The 18,785-nt window shown below is 43.1% G+C and overlaps 1 protein-coding gene across 1 annotated transcript; it reads left to right on the top strand.

Moving 5' to 3' along the window:
• The first annotated feature begins 11,253 nt into the window (after window positions 1-11,253).
• Window positions 11,254-14,662, top strand: LOC124660323 (exocyst complex component EXO70E2-like). The gene is made up of 2 exons (XM_047198130.1): window positions 11,254-11,481; window positions 12,537-14,662. The coding sequence occupies exon 2, from the start codon at window positions 12,594-12,596 to the stop codon at window positions 14,418-14,420; it is 1,827 nt and encodes a 608-aa protein (XP_047054086.1). The 5' UTR covers window positions 11,254-11,481; window positions 12,537-12,593; the 3' UTR covers window positions 14,421-14,662.
• Window positions 14,663-18,785: the final 4,123 nt, after the last annotated feature.

Consider the following 18,785-nt stretch of genomic DNA (forward strand, 5'->3'; position numbering starts at 1 on the left):
CATTCCGAAAGACATCATCCCACCAACAAAGAGCACATTTATTCCTCGACCCCTCATTATTGACATTGCACCAATGGCCTGCAGTGCATCCACTCTATACAAAATTCAGCTGCCCGTAGGAATTTATGTGCGTACAAACTGGATATGGCTAAAGCGTATGATCGTGTCGATTGGAGATTTCTAGAGGGGGTTTTAGCGAAGTTGGGCTTTCACAATCAACGGATTCGGTGGGTGATGGCGTACGTCACCACCTTGCGTTATTCGATTCACTTTAACGGACATATGTTGAACCCTTTCGCTCCATCTCATGGTATCCGCCAAGTTGATCCTCTTTTCACTGTACATGTTCCTATTTGTTGTTGATGGTTTGTCTTGCCTTATCAGAAAACAAATCGAGAACACTGCCTTACATGAGCTCCACATTTGCCGGTGAGCATTGGGGATATCCCATTATTTGTTCGTAGATGAGAACCTCTTATTTTTGATGGATCAATTGCCCAAGCTCAAATTGTCAAATCAATCTTTGCTAAATCTGAGCAAAGCACATGGCAGTTGGCGAGCTTAGGAAAATGCTCCATATTGCATGCTGACCAATGCCCACGTAAAGTGCAAGCTGAGCTGAAGGACATCCCCAAATATGAAACCACCTGTTTTGAGGAAAATACCTAGGGCTTTCGGTGCTCGAAGGTAAGTTGAAGAAGGGAAAATTTAAACCTACTAAGGAAAAGTTCATGAAGCATGCTAGTGACTGGTCTGATAAGTATATACCCCTAGGGGAGAAAGAGATCCTTATTAAATTAGTTCTACAATTTATATCTACCTACACAATGAGAGTTTTCAAATTCCCAGTTGGTCTCATTGATGATCTGTCGCATTTAATCCGCATTTTTTGGTGGAAAAATGAAGAGGATTGGCGGAAGATGCATTGGATGTCTTAGGATAAAATGACACGACCAAATTCACACGGTGGTGTTGACTTCAAAGATCTTAGAGTCTTCAACCAAGCCCTGCTAGCTAGACAGGCCTAGTGCATCGTACAGTTCCCTAACAATTTATGTGCAAGGCTTCTAAAAGCTAGGTACTATCCGCGAGTGATTTACTTGGCATTGACTTCATCTAGAACCAATCTCAAACCTGGCAGGGAGTAATGCATGGGCTAGACCTTTTTAAGAGAGACGTTGTCTAAAGAATCGGCTGGGGTATGCAAGTGAAGATCTTCCGTGATAACTTGCTACACCAGCCGAATGAGATGCAAGTGGAAGGCAGGCGGCACAGATAGGTCTCTGAAATCATTACCCCTAACTAGGACCTAGGATGAAGCTACAGCCCGTGACTGGTGTGTCCCTCGGGACGCGGATGCTATTCTCTCTATTAATCTGCCAACCAGAGCTTTGTGATGATTTTGTAGCCAGGAGTGATGAGAGCAATGATATCTTCAGTATCAGATCAGCCTACCGTCTTGTTGTACAACCAACGCTCGACAACTTATGCCAATGTAAGTCTAGCTCGGAGCCCTCTAGTGATCGCTCCATGTGGAACCTTGTGTGGAAAGTCGACGTGCCGCAAAAGCTGAGAGTATTTTCTTGGAAGGCTGCAACTAACACCCTTGCAGTGCGCTCGGGTATCCACCATTGTATACCATCAATCGATCTCATCTGCACAATATGTGGACGTACAATCGAAGATGGTCATTATTCACTAGTCGACTATACCCTCGCTCGTGCACTGCGTGATGAAGCTAGAAAGTTATGGTAGCTGATACGTCCAATTTGCATCACTATTTTATATCATAATTTGTTGTTATTCATTGATATATTTCATATTGGGACACAATACTTATGTTATTTCATCTATTTTGCATGTTTCATGATTATTTGGGGATCGAGCACCGGAGCCGGGATTCTGCTGGAAAAAGCACCGTCAGGATGCAATATTTCGGAAGATCAATTATGGAAGGAAGTTTTACAGAAACTCCTATTTTTCCAGATGACGGAGGAAGCCAGAAGGGGGAGCCAGCTGGACCCAGGGTGGGCCCACACCATAGGGTGGCGCGGCCCAAGGCCTGGCCGCGCCACCATGTGGTTTGGAGGCCCCTCGGCCCCTTTCGCCTCCTTTTCTTCGCGAAACCCTTCGTCCCGAAGACCTAAGCCACAGAGGAATCCTCACGAAAGGTTACAGCCGCCTCTGCGGGGCGGAGAACACCAGAGAGAAAAGAGCTCTCCGGCGGGCAGGAATCCGCCGGGGAAATTCCCTCCGGAGGGGGAAATCGACGCCATCGTCACCGCCATCGAGCTGGACATCATCTCCATCACCATCATCATCATCTCCACCATCATCACCGCCATCTCCTCCGCAGCACCTCGTCACCGCCGTAGCAATTTGGGTTTGATCTTGATTGTTTGATAGGGGAAACTCTCCCGGTATCTATTCATACTTGTTGTTGATGCTATTGAGTGAAACCATTGAACCAAGTTCATGTTCAGATTGTTATTCATCATCATATCACCTCTGATCATGTTCCATATGATGTCTCGTGAGTAGTTCGTTTAGTTCTTGAGGACATGGGTGAAGTCTAATTGTTAGTAGTGAACTATGGTTGAGTAATATTCAATGTTATGATATTTAAGTTGTGGTGTTATTCTTCTAGTGGTGTCGTGTGAACGTCGACTACACGACACTTCACCATTTATGGGCCTAGGGGAATGCATCTTGTACTCGTTTGCCAATTGCGGGGTTGCCGGAGTGACAGAAACCTAAACCCCCGTTGGTATATCGATGCGGGAGGGATCGCAGGATCTCGAGTTTAAGGCTGTGGTTAGATTTATCTTAATTACTTTCTTGTAGTTGCGGATGCTTGCAAGGGGTATAATCACAAGTATGTATTAGTCCTAGGAAGGGCGGTACATTAGCACAGGTTCACCCACACAACACTTATCAAAACAATGAAGATTAATCAGCTGTATGTAGCGAAAGCACTAGACTAAAATCCCGTGTGTCCTCGAGAACGTTTGGTCATTATAAGTAAACAAACCGGCTTGTCCTTTGTGCTAAAAAGGATTGGGCCACTCGCTGCAATTATTTCTCTCGCATTTTACTTACTCGTACTTAATTCATCTGTTACATCAAAACCCCCGAATACTTGTCTGTGAGCATTTACAGTGAATCCTTCATCGAAACTGTTTGTCAACACCTTCTGCTCCTCGTTGGGATCGACATTCTTACTTATCGAAGATACTACGATACACCCCCTATACTTGTGGGTCATCAGTAGCTCCCGCCTGATGATGCCTTCCAATATGCGGGGAAGGAGTGGTTGCTACACCTACTCCGTAGTTCGTCCAAGGAAACTCGATCGAAACTCCTCTTCCTATTATGGTGAGCTTGGCACCATGATGCGTGCAGTTGACACGTCCGTTGGGAACCCCAAGAGGAAGGTGTGATGCGCACAGCGGCAAGTTTCCCTCAGTAAGAAACCAAGGTTTAATCGAACCAGTAGGAGCCAAGAAGCACGTTGAAGGTTGATGGCGGCGAGATGTAGTGCGGCGCAACACCGGAGATTCCGGCGCCAACGTGGAACCTGCACAACACAACCAAAGTACTTTGCCCCAACGAAACGAGTGAGGTTGTCAATCTCACCGGCTTGCTGTAACAAAGGATTAACCGTATTGTGTGGAAGATGATTGTTTGCAGAGAAAATAGTAAAACAAGTATTGCGGCAGATTTGTATTTCGAGTATTAAAGAATGGACCGGGGTCCACAGTTCACTAGAGGTGTCTCTCCCATAAGATAAAAGCATGTTGGGTGAACAAATTACGGTCGGGCAATTGACAAATAGAGAGGGCATAACAATGCACATACATGACATGATAAGTATAGTGAGATTTAATTGGGCATTACGACAAAGTACATAGACCGCCATCCAACCGCATCTATGCCTAAAAAGTCCACCTTCGGAGTTATCGTCCGAACCCCCTCCGGTATTAAGTTGCTAACAACAGACAATTGCATTAAGTATGGTGCGTAATGTAATCAACAACTACATCCTCGGACATAGCGCCAATGTTTTATCCCTAGTGGCAACGAGCACAACACAACCTTAGGGGTTTCGTCACTCCCCAGGTGTCAATGCAGGCATGAACCCACTATCGAGCATAAGTACTCCCTCTTGGAGTTAAAAGTAAAAACTTGGCCGAGCCTCTACTAGAAACGGAGAGCATGCAAGATCATAAACAAGCACATATGTAATAACTTGATAATTAACATGACATGGTATTCTCTATCCATCGGATCCCGACAAACACAACATATAGAATTACGAGATAGATGATCTTGATCATGTTAGGCAGCTCACAAGATCCAACAATGAAGCACAATGAGGAGAAGACAACCATCTAGCTACTGCTATGGACCCATAGTCCAGGGGTGAACTACTCACTCATCACTCCGGAGGCGACCATGGCGGTGTAGAGTCCTCCGGGAGATGAATCCCCTCTCCGGCAGGGTGCCGGAGGAGATCTCCAGAATCCCCCGAGATGGGATCGGCGGCGACGGCGCCTCAGTAAGGTTTTCCGTATCGTGGTTTTTCGCATCAGGGGTTTCGCAACGGAGGCTTTAAGTAGGCGGAAGGGCAGGTCAAGGGGCGTCACGAGGGGCCCACACTATAGGTCGGCGCGGCCAGGGCTTGGGCCGCGCCGCCCTATAGCTTGGCCACCTCGTGGCCCCACTTCGTGTGTTCTTCGGTCTTCTGGAAGCTCCGTGGAAAAATAGGGCCCTGGGTCTTCGTTTCGTCCAATTCCGAGAATATTTTGTTACTAGGATTTCTGAAACCAAAAACAGCAGAAAACAGGAAGTGGCACTTCGGCATCTTGTTAATAGGTTAGTTCCAGAAAATGCACGAATATGACATAAAGTGTGCATAAAACATGTAGGTATCATCAATAATATGGCATAGAACATAAGAAATTATCGATACGTCGGAGACGTATCAAACATCCCCAAGCTTAGTTCTGCTCGTCCCGAGCAGGTAAAACGATAACAAAGATAATTTCTGAAGTGATATGCCATCATAACCTTGATCATACTATTGTAAACATATGTAGTGAATGCAGCGATCATAACAATGGTGATGACATGAGTAAACAGGTGAATCATATAGCAAAGACTTCTCATGAATAGTACTTCAAGACAAGTATTAATAAGTCTTGCATAAGAGTTAACTCATAAAGCAATAAATTAAAGTAAAGGTATTGAAGCAACACAAAGGAAGATTAAGTTTCAGCGGTTGCTTTCAACTTGTAACATGTATATCTCATGGATAATAGTCAACATAGAGTAATATAACAAGTACAATATGCAAGTATGTAGGAATCAATGCACGGTTCACACAAGTGTTTGTTTCTTGAGGTGGAGAGAAATAGGTGAACTGACTCAACATAAAAGTAAAGAGAATGGTCCTTCAAAGAGGAAAGCATCGATTGCTATATTTGTGCTAGAGCTTTTATTTTGAAAACATGAAACAATTTTGTCAACGGTAGTAATAAAGCATATGAGTTATGAAAGTTATATCTTACAAGTTGCAAGTCTCATGCATAGTATACTAATAGTGCCCACACCTTGTCCTAATTAACTTGGACTACCGGATCTTTGCAATGCACATGTTTTGACCAAGTGTCACAATGGGGTACCTCCATGCCGCCTGTACAAAGGTCTAAGGAGAAAGCTCGCATTTTGGAATTCTCGCTTTTGATTATTCTCAACTTAGACATCCATACCGGGACAACATGGACAACGAGATAATGGACTCCTCTTTAATGCATAAGCATGTGGCAACAATTATTATTCTCATATGAGATTGAGGATATATGTCCAAACTGAAACTTCCACCATGAATCATGGCTTTAGTTAGCGGCCCAAAGTTCTTCTCTAACAATATGCATGCTCCAACCATGAAGGTGGTAGATCTCTCTTGCTTCCGACAAGACGGACATGCATAGCAACTCACATGATAACCAACAAAGAATAGTTGATGGCGTCCCCGAAACATGGTTATCGCTCAACAAGCAACTTAATAAGAGATAAAGTGCATAAGTACATATTCAATACCACAATAGTTTTTAAGCTATTTGTCCCATGAGCTATATATTGCAAAGGTGAATGATGGAATTTTAAAGGTAGCACTCAAGCAATTTACTTTGGAATGGCGGATAAATACCATGTAGTAGGTAGGTATGGTGGACACAAATGGCATAGTGGTTGGCTCAAGTATTTTGGATGCATGAGAAGTATTCCCTCTCGATACAAGCTTTAGGCTAGCAAGGTTATTTGAAACAAACACAAGGATGAACGGTACAGCAAAACTCACATAAAAGACATATGGTAAACATTATAAGACTCCATACCATCTTCCTTGTTGTTCAAAACTCAATACTAGATGTTATCTAGACTCTAGAGAAACCAAATATGCAAACCAAATTAGCAAGCTCTAAGTATTTCTTCATTAATGGGTGCAAAGTATATGATGCAAGAGCTTAAACATGAGCACAACAATTGCCAAGTATCAAATTATCCAAGACATTTTAGAGTTACTACATGCAGCATTTTCCAATTCCAACCATATAACAATTTAACGAAGAAGAACTTCGCCATGAATACTATGAGTAGAGCCTAAGGACATATTTGTCCATATGCAACAGCGGAGCGTGTCTCTCTCCCATAAAGTGAATGCTAGGATCCATTTTATTCAAACAAAACAAAAAACAAAAACAAACCGACGCTCCAAGCAAAGTACATAAGATGTGACGGAATAAAAATATAGTTTCAGGGGAGGAACCTGATAATGTTGTCGATGAAGAAGGGGATGCCTTGGGCATCCCCAAGCTTAGACACTTGAGTCTTCTTAATATATGCAGGGGTGAACCACCGGGGCATCCCCAAGCTTAGAGCTTTCACTCTCCTTGATCATATTGCATCATACTCCTCTCTTGATCCTTGAAAACTTCCTCCACACCAAACTCGAAACAGCTCATTAAAGGGTTAGTGCATAATAAAAATTCACATGTTCAGAGGTGACACAATCATTCTTAACACTTCTGGACATTGCATAAAGCTACTGGACATTAGTGGATCAAAGAAATTCATCCAACATAGCAAAAGAGGCAATGCGAAATAAAAGACAGAATCTGTCAAAACAGAACAGTCCGTAAAGATGGATTTTATTAGGCCACCAGACTTGCTCAAACGAAAATGCTCAAATTGAATGAAAGTTGCATACATATCTGAGGATCATGCTCGTAAATTGGCGTAATTTTCTGAGCTACCTACAGGGAGATAGACCCAGATTCGTGACAGCAAAGAAATCCGGAACTGCGCAGTAATCCAAATCTAGTACTTACTTTTCTATCAAAGACTTTACTTGGCACAACAAAACTTAAAACTAAGATAAGGAGAGGTTGCTACAGTAGTAAACAACTTCCAAGACACAAATATAAAATAAAGTACTGTAGTAAAAACATGGGTTGTCTCCCATAAGCGCTTTTCTTTAACGCCTTTCAGCTAGGCGCAGAAAGTGTATATCAAGTATTATCGAAGGGTGGTGCACCTACAGCGGGGTTTGGAGTTTTCTCAACCATGCATAGTATATTAGATACATAAGTTTCAGCGTCTCCCTTTTCATTAGTCTTGGGCTTGCTACTCTCATCAAACAAATTTTCAGGAACAAGCCAAGCATAGTTATGTTCTAGTGCATCATTCATAGCTAGGAGTTTACATGGTATTGGCGCTTTGATCTCCCTACCAGCATTAGCATTATTAGTGTACCTTATCCTATCCATATCCATTTTTTCAAGAAGGCTAACAAAATTAGTATGAGAACCAAGCATATTAAATTTAGCAAAGACCTTTCTAGCCTCTCTTGCTAGACCACCAAATTCTCTAAGAAGGGTTTCTAAAACAAAATCTTTCTTTTCCTCCTCTTCCATATCACCAAGTGTAAGAAACATGTGTTGGATTATAGGATTGAGATTAACAAATTTAGTTTCCAACAGGCGAACTAAAGCAGCAGCAGCAATTTCATAAGTGGGAGCAAGTTCTACCAAGTGTCCATCTTCAAAATCTTCAACGGTACTAACATGGGTGAAAAATTCTTCTATATTGTTCCTCCCAATTATAGACCCTTGTCCTACCGGTATGTTCTTTGTGGTAAAATTAAAAGGAAACATGATGAATTAAGTAAAGTAAATGCAAGTAACTAATTTTTTTGTGTTTTTGATATAGCAAACAAGACGAGTAAATAAAGTAAAACTAGCAACTAATTTTTTTGTGTTTTGATATAAGTGCAGCAAACAAAGTAGTAAATAAAATAAAGCAAGACAAAAACAAAGTAAAGAGATTGAGAAGTGGAGACTCCCCTTGCGGCGTGTCTTGATCTCCCCGGCAACGGCGCCGGAAATTTGCTTGATGCGTGCGGTTGACACGTCCGTTGGGAACCCCAAGAGGAAGGTGTGATGCGCACAGCGGCAAGTTTCCCTCGGTAAGAAACCAAGGTTTAATCGAACCGAGTAGGAGCCAAGAAGCACGTTGAAGGTTGATGGCGGCGAGATGTAGTGCGGCGCAACACCGGAGATTCCGGCGCCAACGTGGAACCTGCACAACACAACCAAAGTACTTTGCCCCAACGAAACAGATGAGGTTGTCAATCTCACCGGCTTGCTGTAACAAAGGATTAATCGTATTGTGTGGAAGATGATTGTTTGCGAGAGAAAATAGTAAAACAAGTATTGCAGCAGATTTGTATTTCGAGTATTAAAGAATGGACCGGGGTCCACGAGTTCACTAGAGGTGTCTCTCCCATAAGATAAAAGCATGTTGGGTGAACAAATTACGGTCGGGCAATTGACAAATAGAGAGGGCATAACAATGCACATACATGACATGATAAGTATAGTGAGATTTAATTGGGCATTACGACAAAGTACATAGACCGCCATCCAACTGCATCTATGCCTAAAAAGTCCACCTTCGAGGTTATCGTCCGAACCCCCTCCGGTATTAAGTTGCTAACAACGAGACAATTGCATTAAGTATGGTGCGTAATGTAATCAACAACTACATCCTCGGACATAGCGCCAATGTTTTATCCCTAGTGGCAACAACACAACACAACCTTAGGGGTTTCGTCACTCCCCCGAGTGTCAATGCGGGCATGAACCCACTATCGAGCATAAGTACTCCCTCTTGGAGTTAAAAGTAAAAACTTGGCCGAGCCTCTACTAGAAACGGAGAGCATGCAAGATCATAAACAACACATATGTAATAACTTGATAATTAACATGACATGGTATTCTCTATCCATCGGATCCCGACAAACACAACATATAGAATTACGGATAGATGATCTTGATCATGTTAGGCAGCTCACAAGATCCAACAATGAAGCACAATGAGGAGAAGACAACCATCTAGCTACTGCTATGGACCCATAGTCCAGGGGTGAACTACTCACTCATCACTCCGGAGGCGACCATGGCGGTGTAGAGTCCTCCGGGAGATGAATCCCCTCTCCGGCGGGGTGCGGAGGAGATCTCCGGAATCCCCCGAGATGGGATCGGCGGCGACGGCGTCTCGATAAGGTTTTCCGTATCGTGGTTTTTCGCATCGGGGGTTTCGCAACGGAGGCTTTAAGTAGGCGGAAGGGCGGGTCAAGGGGCGTCACGAGGGCCCACACTATAGGTCGGCGCGGCCGGGGCTTGGGCCGCGCCGCCCATAGCTTGGCCACCTCGTGGCCCCACTTCGTGTGTTCTTCGGTCTTCCGGAAGCTCCGTGGAAAAATAGGGCCACTGGGTCTTCGTTTCGTCCAATTCCGAGAATATTTTGTTACTAGGATTTACGAAACCAAAAACAGCGGAAAACGGAGCCGACACTTCGGCATCTTGTTAATAGGTTAGTTCCAGAAAATGCACGAATATGACATAAAGTGTGCATAAAACATGTAGGTATCATCAATAATATGGCATAGAACATAAGAAATTATCGATACGTCGGAGACGTATCACACCACAGAAACAATGTAGTGCATACTGATTGGCAAAGCTTCAATTGTTGCATTTGCAACCTTCATCTTCAGTTACCATAATTCGTTCCTTGCACCTAGACACCCAAAGTCCCATGGCCATATTGATTATGAGGGTTCTCTTGGGCTCCCCTGGTGGACAACACGGATGTAAGTGTGTCTAAATGCTAATGTGGATGATGGATGGATGAGATGATCTATCAAAAAAAGCAGGACTCAGTATTATCATCCGAGACCACCTGGAAGAAGTTGTTCTCTCTAAATGGAAGTTTGTGCCAGCCTGTGCTAGTGCGGAGGATGCAGAAATGCTAGCAGGCTTGGCGGGACTATAAGACCTGATTGATCTTGGGCGCTGGCCACCGACCCTAGAGTTAGATTGCCTCAGAGCTATTCAAACCATCTCGAGCACGGGACACAAACTTTTCAGGAGGGTGGACACTTTACGCCAAGTTGTTAGGTATTTCTTTTACGAAAATTTCACCGATCTATTAATAATCATTAACAATAGTATAAATAGATTTGAAAGTAATAGAAATTGCACATAGTTACTCGTTTTGGGCTTTGACTCGCAAGCAAAACATAGTCCCCATGAATATTCTCAATTTTTTTCCTGATAGACCTATGATTGTTCTCGATCTGCCAATCCCCGTAGGCAGGGCAAGAGACAGTGCCCCATGAATATTGGAATGCGACGCGAATTTTCGTTGAAACCGCGCTCTGTTTGAACCATGAAACAAGTCCTAAATAATCGTTTGCCACGGGTGTCGGGTGGCGTGCAAAGAATTCAGTCACGGAGCCGACGGCCATGGAGAAACAAATTGTAGAAAATACAGCGCCATCGAGAAACATTGCTGTCGATGCCAGCGGCACCGGAATAGGAGAGAGCCGGCGGTCAGGGTCAGCGGAAGGCAGTCCAGTCCAGCACTCCTACTCCAGTGCGAAAGCTCCCCTTCTTCTTCACTTTCGTTTGTTTCCACAGGGTTAAAGAAAACAAAGCCTTTGCCGTCAGAACGGAGCGGCATGGATTGTTGGCCCTTCCGGCGAGCGAGAGGGACGGAGAGACCCCGGCGCCACGGCATCCTGTTTCCAATTCCATTCCACGGAGACCATTCTTCCGCAGTCTGTCTCGCTCCCCCCATCGCCCTCCCCGTCGCCGTCCCCCTCCCCATCGGGTTGACTTGACTTCCCTTCAACCACACCCTCGCTTCGCCTCCTCTCTCCCCTGGCCACTCCGTCTTCCCTCTTCTTTGCTCTCTCTCTCTCTCTCTCTCTCTCTCTCTCTCTCTCTCTCTCTCTCTCTCTCTCTCTCTCTCTCTCTCTCTCTCAGACCGATTCAGCAATCTTGGGGTGCGCCGGCGGCGGACCGGAGCACGGCGGCCGGGGAAAGCAACCGCAGGGGCTCGCAAGTGCCGGCGGCGAGTGCTCCTATTTATCCTTCCGTTGCTCTGTAAGGTGCTGGTGCAGCCATGGTTTCTTATTATGCACTTTTTTTTGGCTTTAGTTCGTTATAATTTCTTCCAATTTAGAAACCTGTACTGCTTTTCGGACGATAGCGGCACACATCTGAGCTGGCTATTTCAGTGTATCCTATGTGCTTGGTGTTAGATTTTATTTTCCGGGTGGGGGAAATCTATCCAATATATGTCAAGTGGCAACTAGTGGAACACCTTTGGTCTAATAAGTGGTAAATATAGAAGAACTTCTGTAATTACTATGAAATATATTACTAGATCATTTTAGATGCTCCCATAATCTATTTATAGAAAACGAATACTTTTGTACCTCATCATTTGTTTGCAAAGAGTGGAAAAAAACACTACGACCCAATTGGCAGTATCCTTCATCTTTAGTGGGCAACTGGGCATGCTAAAAATAAGGTGTTCTGAAAATATGGAGGAATCATCTATTTTTGTGATTGAGGAATTTGCTAAATGAATCATACAAAGCTCAAAGTTGATGAGCTGTTTCTGTTCCGGGAGCAACAAGTCACAAGTTATGCTCCTACTATTTGCCTTTGTGGCATATATTATCTGACCAAATCCAACCCAAAAAAGTATGCATTCAAGTTTTCAACTTATTTTAGGACGAAATGAACATAATTGAGTGGTTAACAACAAGATAGGAGAAACAAGAGAATTGATTATGTCAATGATGTTCTTTATCACCTGTAACCTAGAGGTTGCCCCTATTCTCTTGCTACCTTTGCTAGTAATTGTGTTATCTTTTTACTGTATGTCAGGCTATCGAGGTACTCTAACAAGTCTGTTTTGTTAACTTCGCTCCAGTCTCTACTTTAGCAATGTTCATGTTTCCTGATACTATTTATGATACAAACTTCACTACCTTAGGTGTTTTATAGAAACAACCACATTAAGTGTTTTTTTAATCGGAAGCTTTTCTTTTTTTTTTAATCGGAAGCTTTTCTAAATTTGGAGTTGGACTTGATCCTTGTTATAAACTTGTGAAACAGGTAAAGGCAAAGCCCCCGGCACCTTCTCTGAAAGACGCTGAGTAAAGAATCTACAAGATGATGGCTCCTGAGTTAGTTGAGCAGTATACAAACATCAGCCTGGGAGAAGAAATAGAGTTATGTGATTTTAGACTTGCACTCAAGGTACTGCGAAAGAAGATCCTTAGTTTGGATTTTCAGAACTCCTTACATGTTCATGATCCACAGAACTCTTTTGAGTACTTAGAAGTGCTCTACAAATTACGCCAACTGTCTGAAAGGTTAGGTAATTTGGACCCTGGCGGAGAAGCCAAAGAGCACAAGGAAGTCACCATATATGCTGATGACCTTTTTGAAATGGCAATGGCAAGGCTTGAAGAAGAGTTTGTTTACCTTCTTACATACTACAAGCAACCATTAGAACAGGAACTTCTCTCCTTCCGTTCTACAGAGGATGGCAGCACCGATGAATTTTCATGCAGCTCATTCAGTGAGGAACAAAGTGAAGGGAAATCAACACAAACTGGTAGTAGCGGAGGATCTGAATATTTTGTGGCTGATTTGATTCAACCTGGTGCACTGTCTGCTGTCAAGTCCATTGCTAACTTCATGTTCCTGAGTGACTACAGTAACGAGTGTTGCCAGGCATATATAAATGCACGACAAGGTGCAATAGATGAGTTCGTTGGGTCTCTTCATATAGACAAGCACAGTATAGAAGAACTTTTGAGCACTAAATGGAACAAGCTGAGCTCATCAATAAAGAGGTGGAACCGTGCAATGAAGTATTTTGTCCGAGTCTACCTTGCAAGTGAGAGGCGCCTTAGCAGTCTAATCTTTGGCGAGCTTTCAGAATCAGCTGTGGACTTGTGCTTCTATGAGATCTCATTCAGCTCGGTCATGCAGCTCCTGAGCTTTTATGAAGCGGTGGCAATTGGAGAGCCTAAACCAGAAAAGCTTTTCCGTATTCTTGACATGTATGAAGTCCTAGATGATCTTCTCCCCGAAGCAGAGTTCTTGTTTCAGGCAGGAGGCAGTGATATGGTTTTAACTGAGTATAATGAAGTCCTACTCCAACTGGGAGAATCAGCAAGGAAAACATTTGCAGAATTCAAGTATGCCATCCAATCATACACGTCATCCAGTGCAGTTCCTACTGGTGCGGTGCATCCTCTTACAAAGTATGTTATGAATTTTATAAAGGCTGTCACAGTTTACAGCAAAACTCTTGATTCGCTTCTCAAGGACACAGATCAACGGCATCATCATTTCTCTGCTGACATTCAGTCCATGCCAAACTCATGCCCTCATTTTACAGCTACTGCGTTGCATCTGCAGTCTATTGCTGCAGTTTTGGAAGCAAATCTTGAAGCTGGCTCTAGATTGTACAGAGATGGTCGATTGCGGAACATATTTATGATGAACAATATCTGCTACATGGTCCAGAAAGTGAAGAACTCGGATCTCAAAAGTTTTCTTGGTGACGACTGGATCCGGATGCACAATCGAATGTTTCAGCATCAAGCAACGAACTATGAACGGGCATCGTGGAGTCATGTCCTTTCTTACCTGAGTGATGATGGCTTATGTGCTGCTGGAGATAGTGCTTCTCGTAAAATCATTAGGGAGAAGTTCAAAAATTTCAACCTGTCTTTTGAAGACGTTTATCGAGTTCAGACAGCATGGTCTGTCCCAGATGACCAACTCCGGGAAGATGTCAGGATTTCCATATCACTGAAAGTTATACAGGCTTATAGAACATTCTTGGGAAGATACTCTTCCTTCCTTGATGGAACGAAGCAGAGAGATCGTTATATAAAGTACAGGCCTGAGGATTTGGAGGAACTTTTGCTGGATCTGTTTGAAGGAACTCAAAAATCATTGCAGCATTCCAGCCGAGCTTGAAGCTTAAAGCACAGTTATTCTTCAAGAGATATCACGGTGGTTGTAGTTTTAGTTTTGTAACAACTTTTCTCGATGGTTTGCTTATTTACTGTATTGATGTCCATGCTCAAAAGAATATATGTGTCGATGCCTTGTTTTTGCGAAACTGCATGAATATCTTGATGGCAGTCATGGTGATTAAGGTGCCTCATAGTTTCTGAATAACATTTATAAGAGAAATAGTGTATAGTTTCTGAATTTTATTCTTTTATTGATCCAGAAATCATTGACACTATAAGGATATGGATTTCAGAACTTAGAAGTTGCTAATCTTCCAGGTGTTGATGCTGTATGCACCAACCTGCACCGATGACTTTTCAGATATGCCGGGCTCTCTACGCATCATAGGCTGAGTTTGCAAACAATGCCAAGAATTGAATATTTAAACCATCCAAAGTGGTGAGTACTACCACTAACAATTAATTAATAGCAAATTTAATGAAGTTCAGAAAAGAAACAGGACAGTGAAGGATCAAAGCAATTGTTCTCAAAACAGAAGTACTACTACTTCCTCTGGCTCTGTTCCAAGTGTCACACCTTTGCTTAGATTTGGTCGGTTGTATCTAAAAGCGTTTTATTGCGTAGGTTCGCATATTTTAGAAAAAAAAGACAGTCAGAAATGAAGGGAGTATTGTTTGAGAGACAGTTAATTTCTGCCACTTTGCTTTGTCGTCAAAGAAACATCTCTTTTACATCATTTGGACTGGAAACCAAAAGTATAGCCTGAGATACATCTAGATCGTTTTTTTTTTTACAATTCAGCAATAGCATTTTAAATTTTAAAAAATCTGAAAATAAATATAAATGTCGAGAATGTTGAGCTCTACCAACATGCAAAACTTCAACTCAAAATGCCTTATAATCTCTGTCAGATTTTGTCATTTTTCCACAGCCTCGAATATATGGTATTTTGAGTTCAAATTTTGCACATTGGTAGACTCAACATTGTCTACATCTAGATTTTTTGTCAGATTTTTTTCGATACTTTAGATATCATTTTTAAATTTCAAAAAAAGTGCTAGACGTAGCTCGTCCTAAAAAATCCACACTCGTCTGGACTGCCTATTTTCCTGGGTCATACGGTTAAGATATTCATTTGTGCTGCTCCTTCGCTCTCAAAACGGAAAAAAAAAAAAAACTGTACTGCTCCTCGACGTCAGTTACTTGGCTATGGTGCGCCTCGATGTAAGTACGTACTGTTTGCAGTTTCACGGGTAAAATCGTCTAGATAATCCCATCCTCAAGTCTAGCGTTTGGTTCGCTGGATATTCCTAGCTGGACTATGGATAGCCAAATTTTATGACGATGCCAAGCTTGCTGTTCAGAGGATAGAGTAGCTAATTCTTCTTGAAAATATTGGACCAGATGGAATTTGGAATTATTTTTTAAAAGATTCAGGTGTACTAGTCTATTGTCAACCAAACACCTAAACTGAGATTGATTTGCAGTTATAATTCTCATGGTATCAGGATCAGTAGCTGAATTCCGTTTCCCAAGTCTTTGATCCAAACATGTCCTTAGATATCTTCTTATTCATACTTGGGTTGCAACTTTTTAGAACACTAGTGATACCAGCCTTTGGATGATTTTTCTTTAGGTTTAAGGCAGTCGATTCCGCCGGCCGATTAGATAGAATAGAGGTTTATATACAGAAGTTTCGGTTCCTACGAAAATCCATTTTGGCTCATAAGTGTAGACACCAATTACCAAAAAACATATTTCAGAATGTCCAAAAATTCAAAAAAAAAAAAAAACGGGGTGTACTTCCACATATTCTATGACTGCACACAAAGTGTCACCCATTTTTTTTGTGGCATGTGCAAAAAAGACAATTTGTGATGCTCCAAAATGGTATTTCAAAAGACATTTATTTCTCCTTTTTACATAGGCCACAAATTTTTTTAAAAAAACTTTTGTGAGCTAACATAGGATGTCCAGATGCACACTAGAATTTTTTTAAACATTTTAAAATGTAGTTATAATTTATTTTTCCTAATAGGAGTATCTACACCTATGAGCCAAAACGTTGCGTCCGTGTTCCAGTTCCTTATTACAAAGCACCAAGCCTCCCCGAAAGAGGCCGCTGCACTACAGGGGCTACATCTCTAGGATCCTGGGTGTGGCCATATGCCCTCTGAGCATTCTCCTCCTAAACCAAGTGCCCCACCGCCTCCGGCGCTAAAGCAATGTTTGGGAACATGGGCCAGTTCTCTCCTTCCAAGTTTCCCACATGGCGTAGATAATGGCACCTCCTTTCCTTGGGAATACCCGCGGTGGTTATGTACCACCAAGCGTTGATGCCGCCACCCAAGTGAGGAGGCACCAGTCCAAGCAAGCTCTTCCACTCGAAAATCTTCTCGCAAACTGCCACCGTGAAAGTGCAATGCAAAAGGAGGTGTTGTACAGTTTCCGGCTGCAGCCCACACAACTTGCAAATGAGGTCGTACGGCCAACGCTTCAAGGCGAGGTTGTCGGAAATGACGATCCTCCCGTGCAGCACCAACCAGGCAAAGAATCTGAACTTTTGCTCCGCATGAGCCATTCTCCGCCCTGAAAGGGGCACACAATCATGTGAACTTGCAGTAGTATACAGATGCCGTAGAGTACTTCCTAGACGTCGCCCATCTCCATGAGATCACAATGGGTCGCGGCTGCAGCACCACCCCTAGAGCATAGCTTGGCAAACCGGGATACTTGACCTTGGGGAACAAAGACGAAAAAGCGCTCGCATCCAGTTCATGTTGGTCATCTCCTTTTGCATGGTCCTAGACTTCCTTGTGGAGATGGCCAATAGCACAGGAAATTTCGTCCACGGTGCTCCGCCAGGAAACCAATGGCCGTGCCAAAACAGAGAAGTATCACCATCGCCAATGGAGATGTTCGTGGAGGCCCTGAAGAGCGCCATGCCCGCAACATCACAAGGAAAATCTGAGCCAAACCAAGGCCTTGAGGGGTCCATCCATGCATACCACAACCATCTTAGTCTCCTTGCCCTTCCAAATTTCTCAATGTCTAAGATTCCAAGGCCGCCGAACTCCTTCGGCCTGCACACAAAATTCCAGTTGACAAGAGAGTGTGGCCTAGCTCCGGGCGCAGCGCTCGGCTTCATCCACAAGAAACTCCACTTGATCTTGTAAACACTACAAAGGATGCATTTTAGGAGCTTGAAAACCGCTAAGTAGTAGATCACCATGGAAGATAGCACCGCCCTACATAGAAGCACCCGGCCGACCCTAGTGAAATGTTTTCCCCACCATATGGCAAGCCTAGCTCCAAGCCTGTCGATCAACTACTGGAAATGCACCTCCTTGAGCCTGGAGCCCTGGAGTGGTGTAGTGCGAGGCCAAGATAGGTGCAGGGAAAACACCCCTCCTCGCCAGTAAAATCGACAAACCCGCTACCACCTGCTCCTATGTGCACTGAATTAGAAAAGCTTCTGGCTTGGATAGATTTGTGCTCAACCCAGTGGCATCACCGAAGGCCTGAAGGATTAGACAACCCTCATGTCATGTGGCTCCAGGAGCACACCGGTCTTGCACGGATGGGCTGCAACATGCCCTCTGCTGAAGCCACCCGAAAAGAAGGTGGTGGAGAGGGTCGATGGCGATGATGAATAACATCGACATGGAGTATATCGGTAATGTCACGTCAAAATGCAATCTACACCATGAGACACAAAAGGACAAGAGTATGAGATTAAAATGACTATACGAGGCAGTGTTCACATAATTATTTTTCTCTTGCGGTATATCTCGGTTTGGGCTCAAAACCTGTGGCATAATTTCTTATACTTATCAATATAAATATTTTGATTTTTTATTTGCTCGACTATTTGAACTTTGTACCGGTGGTATTATTATAGACTGGTATCACTGGATATTATGTTCTATGTTCTTCTCCTATCCTCACAAACTTTTTAATAGCGAAGTTTGGATTGGTGTTAGACAATGTACTTCTTCTTGGAGAGTACTAAAATTTCTGTTTCTAGCTCTTTTGTATTTTATTTTTCAGAAGCAACCTCTCATGACTCCACCTCGTAGCCAGTCATATGTACTGTCATGATTTGTCATAAAAAGAGAAAAAACTATTTGTTTCAACAATTGGTGATTCGATTATAAACTCATGTTTGCATCAAAGATGATACTAGAAAACAGTCCCCTGCCCCTATATAGGTAAGATGTACACAACGGATAAGAAAGTCTAGAAGAAGATAAAACAAAATCACAAAATCATGCACGACCGTTAAAGGACATGTCATGTCACAAAACGCGTGTCGACTAAATCCTGTTTAAAAGTCACGTTTGGTGCCTTGGTAGGGTTGTTCCA

The sequence above is a fragment of the Lolium rigidum genome, chromosome 6, assembly GCF_022539505.1.
Source record: "Lolium rigidum isolate FL_2022 chromosome 6, APGP_CSIRO_Lrig_0.1, whole genome shotgun sequence".
In the NCBI taxonomy this organism is placed as follows: Eukaryota; Viridiplantae; Streptophyta; class Magnoliopsida; order Poales; family Poaceae; genus Lolium; species Lolium rigidum.